Raw genomic sequence first — 13,264 nt, forward strand, 5'->3', positions numbered from 1 at the left:
TTAGAAATGTGGAGCTTATTCAAGGAAAAGCTACTGTGTGTCGTAGATAAGTATGTAGCTGTCAGACAGGGAGGAAGCTGTAGAGCGCGGGAGTCGTGGTTTACAAAGGAAGTGGAATTTCTGGTCAAGAGGAAGAAGAAGGCTTATGTTAGGATGAGATGTGAAGGGTCAGTTAGAGCGTTTAAGGGTTACAAGATAGCCAGGAAAGACTTAAAGAGAGAGCTCAGAAGAGCCAGGAGGAGACATGAGAAGTTGTTGGCGGATAGAATCAGGGTAAACTCTAAGGCTTTCTATAGGTATTTAAGGAATAAAAGAATGACAAGAGTAAGATTAGGACCATCAAGGATAGTAGTGGGAAGTTGTGTGTGGAGTCAGAGGGGATAGGGGAAGCACTAAATGAATATTTTTCAACAGTATTCACTTTAGAAGATGACAATGTTATCAAGGAGATTACTGAGATACAGGCTACTAGACTGGGTGGGATTGAGGTTCACAAGGAGGAGGTTTTAGAAATCCTGCAGAGTGTGAAAATAGATAAGTCCCCTGGGCCGGATGGGATTTAACCTTGGATCCTCTGGGAACCCAGGGAGGAGATTGCTGAGCCTTTGGCAATTGATCTTTAAATCATCATTGTCTACAGGAATAGTGCCAGAAGACTGGAGGGTAGCAAATGTGGTTCCCCTGTTCAAGAAGGGGAGTAGAGACAACCCTGGTAATTATAGACCAGTGAGCCTTACTTCAGTTGTTGGTAAAATGTTGGAAAAGGTTATAAGAGATAGGATTTATAATCATCTAGAAAAGAATAATTTGATTAGGGATAGTCAGCACGGTTTTGTGAAGGGTAGGTCGTGCCTCATAAACCTTATTGAGTTCTTTGAGAAGGTGACCAAACAGGTAGATGACAGGTTGATGTGGTGTATATGGATTTCAGCAAGGCATTCGATAAGGTTCCCCACTGTCGGCTATTGTACAAAATGGTGGTTAATGGTGTACAAGACAGAGAATGGTGGTTAATGGGAAATGTTCATCCTGGAGTCCAGTTACCAGTGGTGTACCGCAAGGGTCGGTGTTGGGTCCACTGCTGTTCATCATTTTTATAAATGACCTGGATGAGGGCGTAGAAGAGTGGGTTAGTAAATTTGCAGACGTCACTAAGGTCGGTGCAGTTGTGGATAGTGATGAAGGATGTTGAAGTTACAGACAGACATGGATAAGCTGCAGAGCTGGGCTGAGAGGTGGCAAATGGAGTTTAATGTGGACAAGTGTGAGGTGATTCACTTTGGTCGGAGTAACTGGAATGCAAAGTACTGGGCTAATGGTAAGATTCTTGGTAGTGAAGATGAGCAGAGAGATCTCGGTGTCCAGGTACACAGATCCTTGAAAGTTGCCACCCAGGTTGACAGGGTTGTTAAGGAGGCATTTTATGAATAGGCGCATTGAGTTCCTGAACCATGAGGTTATGCTACAGCTGTACAAAACTCTATTGCGGCCGCACTTGGAGTATTGTGTACAGTTCTGGTCACCGCATTATAAGAAGGATGTGGAAGCTTTGGAAAGGGTGCAGAGGAGATTTACTAGGATGTTGCCTGGTATGGAGGGAAGGTCTTACGAGGAAAGGCTGAGGGCCTTGAGGCTGTTTTCGTTAGACAGAAGAAGGTTGAGAGGTGATTAATAGAGACATATAAGATATCAGAGGGTTAGATAGGGTGGACAGGGAGAGCCTTTTTCCAAGAATGGTGACGGCGAGCATGAGGGGGCAAGCTTTAAATTGAGGGACGATAGATATAGGACAGATGTCAGAGGTAGTTTCTTTACTCAGAGAGTAGTAAGGGTATGGAATGCTTTGCCTGCAATGGTAGTAGATTCACCAACTTTAAGTACATTTAAGTCGTCATTGGACAAGCATATGGACATACATTTAAGTTGTCATTGGACAAGTGTATGGACGTACATGAAATAGTGTAGGTTAGATGGGCTTCAGATTGGTATGACAGGTCGGCACAACATTGAGGGCCGAAGGGCCTGTACTGCGCTGTAATGTTCTATGTTCTATGTTAAAGGAGAATGTGTTTCTGTTTACAACTCAGAGTGAAGAACCAAATCTGAATTTGATTGTTTTTCTTTATTCTTTCCCAGGATGAGGGCATCGCTGTCCAGGCAGCATTTATTGCCCATTCCCAATTGCCCAGAGGGAAGTCACCAACATTGCTGTGGGTTTGGTGTCACACGTAGGCCAGACCAGGTAGGATGCTCATGAGCCAAAATGGATTTATGGTCATCATTAGACTCTTAATTCCAGATTTTTTAAAAAATTGAATTCAAATTTGACCATCTGCCATGGTGGGATTTGAATCCTGGTTCCCAAAACAATACCTGGGTCACCAGATTAATAATCTAGCGGTGATACCATTAGGCCATCACCTCCCTTACCTTCCTCAAATTAAATAATGTAATGAGGAAGTTCTCAAAATTTAGCACAACTATTGAGTTACTTTCCAGAAGAAAGGTGAAAGTTATTATGATCACATGGAAAGATGTGTGGTAATAAGCTGGGAAGTATGCAATTGACTACGCATGATGTAGATATAGGAAATGCTATTCCAGTTAAGCAACATCCTTATGGACTTAACTATCTAAAATTGGCATTGAAAAACAAATTGAAAGCATGCTCAGAGACAATGTAATTGAAGTTGGTGGCAAAACCAGATGGCACCCAACAATTATGTGTGGACTATCATGAAGTAAATGCAGTTAGAAAATCCAATTCATATCCTATTCCACATTTTGAATACTGTACTGAGAATATGGGACAAGCAACTCATATTTCTAAGTTGGACTTGCTCAGAGGATACTGGCAGATACTTTTATCTGAAGAAATGAAGGAAATTTAGGTTTTCATGAAACCAAATAAACTTCACCAGTTTACAGTTTACATTTGATGTAAAGAATACGCCAGCTACATTTCAAAGACTGACCAATAAGGTCATTTTGGGATGACCCAAATGTATCATGTACATAAATAATCTGGTGATTTTTAGTTACATATGGAAGGAACAGTTTCAGCATCCAGCAGAATTACTCTCTCAACTTCAGGAGGCAGGCTTGGTGATCAGCCTGGCTAACAGTGAGTTCAGGAAAGCCCAAGTCATGTTCCTGGGCCATACCATTTCACACGGGACGTGGAAACAAAGATTACTGGGGAGTTTCCCATTCTGTCAACGAAGAGGGAAGTACTACGAGTGGTTCTTATGGAAAACCCATAGCCGAATTTTAGCAGTGTGATTGCTCCGTTGAGTGATCTACAGAAGAAGTGCAGAAAATGTGAGTAGATGGAGGAGTGTCAAAAGCATTTGACAGCCTGAAAGCTGTGTTGACCTTTGCTCCGGTGTTAGCATACCTTACTACACAAGCTATTCAAGGTGGCTATTGATGCAAGTGGTGTAGGTGGCAGTGAAGAATACAATGGGAGGATAAAAAGACCTTTTGTGTATTTTCCAGAAAGTCGAATATTCATCAAAAGAAATATTCCACTATTGAAAAGAGACCTTTGGTGTTGGCATTGCAACTCTTCAACATTTACGTTGCCAGTGATGTATCTGAGAAAATTGTATATACAGATCATAGTCACTTAATATATTTGGAAAAAACTAAGGATAAAAATACCACCCTGTTTCGATGGAATTTGTTGTAATAGCAATTCAATTTGAAAATTATACACTTGGCAGGACGAGAGAACGTAATTGTAGGGGTGTTGTCATGACTTTGATGAAAGAAGACAGAGATGCTGTGTGCAGTTCTGGTCTCCAAATTTGAGGAAAAACGTTCTGGCTATTGAGGGAGTGCAGCGTAGGTTCACGAGGTCAATTCCTGGAATGGCGGGACTACCTTACGCTGAAAGACTGGAGCGACTGGGCTTGTATACCCTTGAGTTTAGAAGACTGAGAGGGGATCTGATTGAGACATATAAGATTATTAAAGGATTGGACACTCTGGAGGCAGGAAACATGTTTCCGCTGATGGGTGAGTGCCGAACCAGAGGACACAGCTTAAAAATACGGGGTAGACCATTTAAGACAGAGATTAGGAGAAACTTCTTCACCCAGAGAGTGGTGGCTGTGTGGAATGCTCTGCCCCAGAGGGCAGTGAAGGCCCAGTCTCTGGATTCATTTAAGAAAGAGTTGGAAAGAGCTTTCAAGGATAGTGGAATCAAGGGTTATGGAGATAAGGCAGGAACAGGATACTGATTAAGGATGATCAGCCATGATCATATTGAATGGTGGTACAGGCCCGAAGGGCAGAATGGCCTACTCCGGCACCTATTGTCTATTGTCTATTGTCTATTGCTTGGTGGCAGAAAAAATGGACCCAGATGGACTGTAGTTTTACATGTTTGCATGCTTAAGGATTAATGTAATGTATATATATAAAATGTAGAGTACTAACAGCGTGAGACTAAACGGTTTGAAAATGAAGCTATCTTTGTACATTGATGGTTTTTTTAAGTGTGAGGTGTGATAATATATGCCTTTAAGAGAGATTTGTCTGTCTTGGTCCTCTTGAGAGAGGTGTTGTAAACCTGATGCCCCATGGAAAACAGAATAAATAGTTTTGGGTTTCTTTTAAATTCGACAAAAGAAGCATGTTCTGATTCTGTTCTGAACATGATCAATATGTTCTCAGTGAGAACCAGAACAGCTTTTAGGTAATGGGCAGAAAATCTGGTGTGAGTTGTGGAATAAATATTGACACAGGACAGTGGGAGGAAAGCCCGTCTCCTTGTTAGATCTTTTAAATCTGCAGGTGGAGTTCTGATTTAATGGAACTTATGACAGCATTAACACTCCTTCATTATGATATTAAAGTGCACTACATTGTGGCAGTAAACGTATATAAAAATAGTGAAGCAGATTTAATTGATTGCTCAGTCTTACTAGCATTTGGCTCCCTTATTTGTCATTCCACATTTTCCATTTCCACATTTCAGTGAGTCCTTTCTTGCTTCGTTGCAGACCGAAGCACATATGGCTCCTTTATTGGTCACAGTCAATTTATAATATTGCTCTAAATTCTCAGGAACCTGTGAAGCACAGTCACCTGTTGATTGCAAAAATGTACATTTTTTTAAAATGTATCTCAAACACACTAAAAATTGTACATTTATACAAGAAATACTTTGAGAGCTAATTTGTTATAACATTACTGGGAGGAGTGCACTGAAAATCAAGGTCCACTTCTCCAAGAGCCATGCCAAAAGAATAAACATTTATATAATCAATAAAATGGTCAATTTGTTTTTCATTATTGCTATGTAGAACAAAAGAGACTTTCATCAAGTCTCTTCAATAAGCTCAAAACTTAAACATTTGTTAAAGGCTAAGTGTATTCTTACAGTCAGTGACAAAATTATTATCAACTAAGCTACTGTGCTGACTTAAATCTATCCCCTTTAATCCCAAACACACAGAGGAATTGTGAGTAAAGAGATAGCAAAGAACCTGGTTGACCATGAGTCCAAACTAAAAGGGTAGAATTACTCATTTCTCACAGCACTTTTGGTTTCTTGTCAGCAGGACCATACAATTATTAGCTGCAGAGCATTGAAAGACCTTTAGTTCAGTTCGCAAGTCAGCCAGTCCATAGGCCTTACAATTAAATGAACAGATCAACTTTCAGAATATTTTGAGGAGATCAATGACATTGATTCCAGAAGCTTTCTCCAATTCTCAGAAAATACTGAGAACGTTACAACTATGGGGGAGGCCATTTTTGTCTTTGTTGGCACTCTGAGCACTGCCCCAGCAGACTTAACATCTCACCAACATCTTCATTTTGGACCACCCCCACCGGATGACCCTGTTGGAATTCGGTCAGTATCTAGTTGTGGCGATCTTTGCTCCCCATGAAATACCATGCTGCACGGTGACCTGGTTTTGCTGGGCCCAGAAAGGTTTTAGTTCTGGTTATGATGGCTCTTTAGTTTCCCTCATCACCACTAGCTTTTGGTTTTGCCAGGAGCAGATCTTTCTCTATGCACAGTCTTATATTGTCAGTGGTGACCAGAAGGGTGTCAAGAAAATTTAAAACCAGAATGCATTCTTTCAGTGCTGGCTCCCTTAGTAGTGTATCTGCCAGTGGGAGATATTGAAGGCATCCACATTTATTACTTGGCCTCCTGGATAGTGAGCTGGAAATGTGTTGCTGGAAAAGCGCAGCAGGTCAGGCAGCATCCAGGGAACAGGAGAATCGATGTTTTGGGCATAAGCCCGAAGATTCCTGAAGATTCCTGAAGAAGGGCTTATGCCCGAAACGTCGATTCTCCTGTTCCCTGGATACTGCCTGACCTGCTGCGCTTTTCCAGCAACATATTTCCAGCTCTGATCTCCAGCATCTGCAGACCTCACTTTCTCCTCCTGGATAGTGATCCAACTTGTAATTATATTCACTTAGGATGAGAGCCCACCGCTGAATTTGACCTGAAGCTGTGGGCAGCACAGCCTTGTCCTCTTTGAGTAGCCCTAGCAGGGGTTTCTGGTCAGTTACTATTATAAATTTATGTCCATAGAGGTATTGATGGATTTTTTGCACACCAAAGATAATCACCAAACATTTCTTCTCTATCGGAGAGTATTTGCGTTCTGCATCACTGAAAGTCCAGGAAGCATACCTTATTGGGTGTTCCACTCCATTGGGCCATATGTAACTGAAATTTAATGTTGAATCCCTGAAACTGTATGGGGAAGCATTGCATGTCAGCACCACATCTCGCTTGGGACAGCGGTATGCCACCACCTTAGACAATGATAGCTGCTTCTTCACTTCCCTAAAAGTTTACATCTTGACTCCGAGATCATTTTCAAGGCTGATCCCTTTTCAATAGCAGATGTAATGGTGCCAGAACGGAGGCAAGCTTATGTCTGAACTTTCTGTAATAATTACCAATCCAAGGAAAGACCTAAGCTCCAGTACAGATGTGGGAGTCAGGGAACCTTTGATCACCCTCACTTTATCTTCCAATGGGTGTAGCCCAGTATTGGCGACTCTGTAGCTTAAGCAGATCATTTGTGGTGCCTGGAACACATATTTCTTTCAAAGGTATATGCCCATTTTGTAGAAATATCAAAGTTCTCTAAATGCTTTTTCTTGGTCTTCCTTTTTAGAACATCATTCAGATAAATGATGACCTGGGGTAGATCTTATAAAATGTTTTCCATCATGCCACTGAAAAATGGCACAGGCTGGTGATACCCCAAATGACATCTTGTATATTGGTACAAACCCTTATGGATATTAATTGTAGCATACTTCTGGGAATCCTCATCTAACTGCAATTACAGGCATGCATTTGATTTGATTTATTATTATCACATGTACCTCGGTACAGTGAAATGTTTTGTTTTGCGTGCAGTATATGCAGGTCATACCATACAAAGTGCATAGGGTAATAGAACAGGGCAAAGAATGCAATTTTATGGCTGCAGAGAAAGTGCACAGAGAGTGAGATCAACATTAAATTTAAACTTTGAGAGGTTCATTTATTTTCATTAGAAAAAAGGAGGGGGGGACCTGATTGAGGTTTATAAAATCATGAAGGTTATAGACAGGGTGGATAGAGACAAGCTTTTTCCCAGGGTGAAGGATTCAATAATGAGACGTCATGCTTTCAAGGTGAGAGGTGGAAAGTTTAAGGAGGATACATGCGGCAAGTACTTCACACAGAGGATAGTGGGCGTTTGGAATGCGTTGCCAGCAGAGGTGGTAGAGGCAGGCACGGTAGATTCATTTAAGATGTGTCTGGACAGATACATGAGTAGGTTGGGAGCAGAGGGATGCAGGAATTGCATTCCTTTCCTCCAATCTCTTTCCTCTACTCTATCTCATCATATACAGCTTCATGCAGGAAACTCCCCATACAGTTTCAGGAATTGACCAACAGGTTTAGACAGAGGATTTGGATCGGCTCAGGCTTGGAGGGCTGAAGGGCCTGTTCCTGGGCTGGAAATTTTCTTTGTTCTTTGTTCATTCAGAAATCTAATAACAGCAGAAAAGTAGCTATTCTTGAATCTATTCATCCGTGTACGCAAGAGGGGAAAGATATAAAAGACACCTAAGGGCCAACTTTTTGACGCAGAGGGTAGTATGTGTATGGAATGAGCTGCCAGAGGAAGTGGTGGAGGTTGGTACAATTGCAACATTTAAGAGGCATTTGGATGGGTATATGAATAGGAAGGGTTTGGAGGGATATGGGCCGGGTGCTGGCAGGTGGGACTACATTGGGTTAGGATATCTGGTCGGGTTGGACCGAAGGGTCTGTTTCCATGCTATATGTTTCTATGACTCTATGACTTTATATCTTCTGGAAGACAATATGATGGGATGACAGTGGGTTGTGATGATCTTGGTTAATTTCCCAAGGCAGTGGTAAGTATAGATGGAGTGAATGGGTGGAAGGCTGGATTGTGTGATGGACTGGGCTATGTTCACGACTCTGTAGTTTCTTGCAGTCTTGGGAAGAGCAATTGCCAAACCACACTGAATTTCCTTAGCATTCTGAGGAAGTAGAGATGTTGCTGTGCTTTCCTGACCATTGTATTGTTGTGGGTGGGAACAGGACAGATTGTTGGTGATCATCAGTCCCAGGAACCTGAAACTCTGGACCAGCTCTACCTCAGGCAAAATTGAGGACTGCAGATGCTGGAAACCAGAGTTTAGATCAGAGTGGTGCTGGAAAAGCACAGCAGGTCAGGCAGCATCCGAGGAGCAGGAAAATCGACATTTCGGGTAAAAGTCCTTCATCAGGGATGGACATGATGAAGTGCTTTTGCCCGAAACGTCGATTTTCCTGCTTCTCAGATGCTGCCTGACCTGCTGTGCTTTTCCAGCACCACTCTGATCTCTACCTCAGCATCATTGATGGCGACATGGGCGTGCCCTAGTACTCCATTTCCTTCACTTTGTTGACATTAATGGAGAGCTTGTTTTATACCATACCCCTTACAACCCAATCTCTTTCCTCTACTCTATCTCATCATATACAGCTTCATGAAGGACAGCCCCCTGCCAGCTTTATCTTTAAGTCTTCTTGGGGGATTGGGTATTTATCCAGGTGCGGGAAGCAGTTTACTATTTGTTTGAAAAGGCCACAAAGGTGGACTGACCCATCAGGCTTCACAATGGCTATGACAGATACTCCCCATTCCACAATCTGTACTCATTTGATGCATCCTTTGCTTTCAACCTCCTGATTTCTGCCTCTACTTTTGCACGTAAGGCAAATGACATTGGGTGGGCCTTGCAGAATTGTGGAATTGCTTCCTGGTCAACGTGCAAGCTGGCCTTCGTTTCTTCAATAGTCTCCAGACCTTCCTGAAAAATGTCTGGGTATTTAATTAGGACTTCACTCAGGCAGCCATTTTCTAATCAAAAAATGTTGAGCCCACCAAGGTAAATCTTTCTCAACCAATTCCACTCCATCAGGTTTGGGCCCGAGGTTTTACTACAACCAGTGGTAACTGAACCAGTTCTTATAAGAGACTGGAACCAAAGTTGTACCATTAATCTGTAAATGTTTCTTGATATAGGTTTTATGGAATCCAGAACGAATTTTGCTAAAGACTGGTTCTGCAATCACCGATACAGCCACACCTGTGTCAACCTCCGTTAACCAGTTTATTTGGATGTTCCTAAGCGATTTAACTGTTCCAAACCAGATATGGGTGGGATTTCCAGGATGTGCACTTTCTTGGATACTGGTCTATGAGTTCTCTTACTCAATTCAAGCTAAGTGTGTCTCTTTTAGCTGTGTTGAGTCCACACATCGATAGCAACTACAATGGGTTGCTGGTCTGGATCCAATAGAAACTGTTAACCGTTTGTCCAAGGCTTAACTTTGTTTTGGGATTTTGCTGTGGGCTGAAAAGTCCCTCCGTTCAGGATATGTCCTAAATGAGGCTATGCAATGGCGTTCATTCAAGTGGTGTCGCCCAAACTCAGTAATCCTGAAGAAGGTGTCCACTACCAACGGCATGCCCTGTAACTCATATGCGGTACTTGCTGCATTTTCTTATGACAGAGCCAATTGTGGTCCCCCTGTTTGAAGTCCAGTTAGGCTGGTAGGTGCATTTGATGGTTACATCATTAATTCCACACACCAAAGGGTTTCTCAGCCACTCATTAAAAATTAAACCAAAGTCTCTGCCAGTCTTCTTAACCTAATCAAAAATAACAACATGAATTCCCCTGGTTCTTGATCTACTGAGTAAAATTGATAGCGTCTCAGAATTAAACGCTTGGGGTCGTAATATTCCTTAACTAAATCCATCAACTCTTGAAATGTTTTAGTATCTGGTGTCTCAGGAAACATTAGGCTGTTAATAACTGAAAAAGCTGTGTGTCCAAAAGCTGTCAGTTGCTTTTCATCTGTCCCAGTGTTATTCACTCAGAGAGAATAATACATCCTTTCCCTATTATGGCCCCAGTCTTTGATGGCAGGGTCAAATGAGTCAAGCTTCCCAAATAACAGCATGATGCCAGAAATGCTTATCTCAGCTTAAAGGTGATCGTTGTGAATGAATTTCGTCAGGAATGTGCTTTTTTTCTCTCGTTGCCACTGAAATAATTCCACAGCGGCTGTTATCCCATCACCGAGCCATTCTTTATTTTCACATGCACCGTACTGGTCCAGCTTCCTCAGAGCCAGCTCTCAGAGTGAACAGAACCTCTGATACCCCTACTTATATCTGTCAGCTAGAACTCTCTGACTGAAGCAGGTTAAATGCCCAATTAGGGAACTCCTATTTTATGAGATCCATCTGGCTGACCTTGTTACAATCACTACAAGGGTGGTGGCAGCAAATCTATGAGTTGGATCTTACACCTTGATGAGTTATGGTGAGGGTTCCTCTTACAGCATCTGGAGGCCCTCTTAGATTAGATTACTTACAGTGTGGAAACAGGCCCTTCGGCCCAACAAGTCCACACTGACCCGCCGAAGCGTATACCACCCAGACCCATACTCCTACATTTACCCCTTCACCTAACACTATGGGCAATTTAGCATGGCCAATTCACCTAACCTGCACATTTTTGGATTGTGGGAGGAAACCGGAGCACCCGGAGGAAACCCATGCAGACACGGGGAGAATGTGCAAACTCCACACAGAGAGTCGCCTGAGGCGGGAGTTGAACCCGGGTCTCTGGCGCCGTGAGGCAGCAGTGCTAACCACTGTGCCACCGTGCCTTATTGGACGATTACTGCAGGGTAACTGTTCCCCACATTCTGCAGGGCTGTGATCTCTATTTAACCCAAACGTTTAGAATCATGGAAACATCCATCATAGAAGGAAGTTATTCAGCCCCTTGTGCCCTGAAGAGAGTGATATTCAATTAGTCCCATTGCCCAGCTCTTTCTGCATAAATTCAGTTTCTTCTTTCACATGTTCACCCAGTTTGTTTTAAAAGTTATCATTGATCACATTTGCTTCCTTAGTGCAGAACGGCATTCAAGATCATAGCAAGTCATAGCAGAAAATATATTCAAAATTTTCTTCTCTAAGTTCCTGCTGTCAATTGATTTATATCTTCATGCCCTACACTCCCAATCCCCCAGTGGAAAAAAGTTCCTTTAAAATGTCAGAAGGGTTAAAAGATGTTATATCCCGAACAGATTATTCTTTGTTCGGACCACATCACCGATATTGTAACAGGAAAGTACCACAAATGCATCTCTTACCAATTACAACTGGTTCTTCAACTTTTACATGGCCAGAGTCAAATACGAATCCAGTGCTGTTATCTAGAGTTTCAAAGACAACATTATGTGAATCACTTCTCATTACAAAGTATCAGAGGATAGTTCATACTCAAACCCTTCTGGACCAAGAGTATTCAGATTTTGGTGCAGAAATTATATTAGCATTAGTATATTAACACAGAAATGTTCCCTCCACACTGTGCCACCAGACCCTCACAGAACACAGAGATCTAAGTTTCCATTACATTGTCCCAACAAATATTTCCTCATTTATGGTTCTGCACAGGTAAGATACCAAATAGAACTCCTGATACACCAACAGTTCGCAGTCTATGACTCACAACCACTGTGGAGGTTGCAAAAACAGTTGAATGTTATATAGACCACAGCTGGTGGTCTGCATGGTAGCTCAATTGTTACGGTGCCATGGATCCAGGTTTGATTCAAACCTTGGGCGACCATCTGTGTGGAGTTCCACATTTTTCCGGGGTCTGCATCAGTTTTTCCCTGGTGCTCTAGTTCCCTCCCACAGTCCACGATTTGCAGGTTAGCTGGTTTGACCAGGATTAATTGTCCCATAGTGTCCAGGGATGTGCAGGCTAGGTGAATTAGCTATGATAAATTTGGGATTATGAATAGGACGGGTGGGGTGCTCTTCAAGAGTTAGTGCAGATGTGATGGACCAAATGGTTTCTTTCTGCACTGTAAGGATTTTGTAATTCTGTGACACTGTGTGAAGTTCTGGTCACCACATTATAGGAAGGATGTAATTGTACCAGGGAAGGTGCAGAAAGTATTCATCATGATTTTGCCTGGGACTGGAGTAATTCATATATGAAGAGAAACAAGATGAATTGAGATTGTTTTCTTTAGAGCAGAGCAGGCTTGAGGAATCTGATTGAGGTGTGCAAAGTTATGAGGGCCATAGGTAGAGTAGATAAGAAGACACGTTGTCCCTTAATAGAAAGGTCAATAACCATGGAACACAGTTAAGGAACAGCAGAGGATTTAAGGAAAATGATTTTCACCCAGAGGGTGGGAAGTACCTTCAACTCTTTGCCTAAAAGGGTGGTCGAGACGAAACATTCAAGACAATTAAAAAGTATTTAGGTGGGCACTTGAAATGCCACACCCCCAAACAAGGTCATGGGCGAAGTCATGGAAATGAGATTAGAATCGATAGTTGCTTGGTGACTGGTGCAAACTTGATGGGCTGAAGTGTAATTTTTCCAAGCTGCATATCTAATGGAGTTGCAAGAAATAAAATCATATTAAACTCTCATTCTATTAGGTCGTCCTGGCTTTGCATGTGGAAATCATGTCTCACGAACTTGATTGAGTTTTTTTGAATGTATAACAAAGAGGATTGATGAGGGCAGAGCAGTAGACGTAATCTATATGGACTTCAATAAGGCATTCGACAAGGTACTTCATGGGAGACTGGTTAGCAAGGTTAGATCTCATGGAATATGGGGAGAACTAGCCATTTGGATACAGAACTGGCTCAAAGGTAGA

At 42.2% G+C, this 13,264-nt stretch overlaps 1 protein-coding gene across 1 annotated transcript in view; it reads right to left on the reverse strand.

The window, feature by feature from the left end:
- Positions 1–13,264, reverse strand: part of LOC122544377 (uncharacterized) — an 83,687-nt gene that overhangs the window by 14,666 nt on the left and 55,757 nt on the right. Inside the window, exons 7-8 of the mRNA XM_087982841.1 lie at positions 11,729–11,791; positions 4,932–5,094 (exon numbers count right to left, since the gene is read on the reverse strand). Of these exons, the coding sequence (XP_087838967.1) occupies positions 4,932–5,094; positions 11,729–11,791 (226 nt within the window). The remainder of the gene's footprint in view (positions 1–4,931; positions 5,095–11,728; positions 11,792–13,264) is intronic.

Source organism: Chiloscyllium plagiosum, unplaced genomic scaffold (genome assembly GCF_037043375.1).
Source record: "Chiloscyllium plagiosum isolate Xiang-an unplaced genomic scaffold, Cpla_swu_hap1 HiC_scaffold_44, whole genome shotgun sequence".
Lineage (NCBI taxonomy): Eukaryota > Metazoa > Chordata > Chondrichthyes > Orectolobiformes > Hemiscylliidae > Chiloscyllium > Chiloscyllium plagiosum.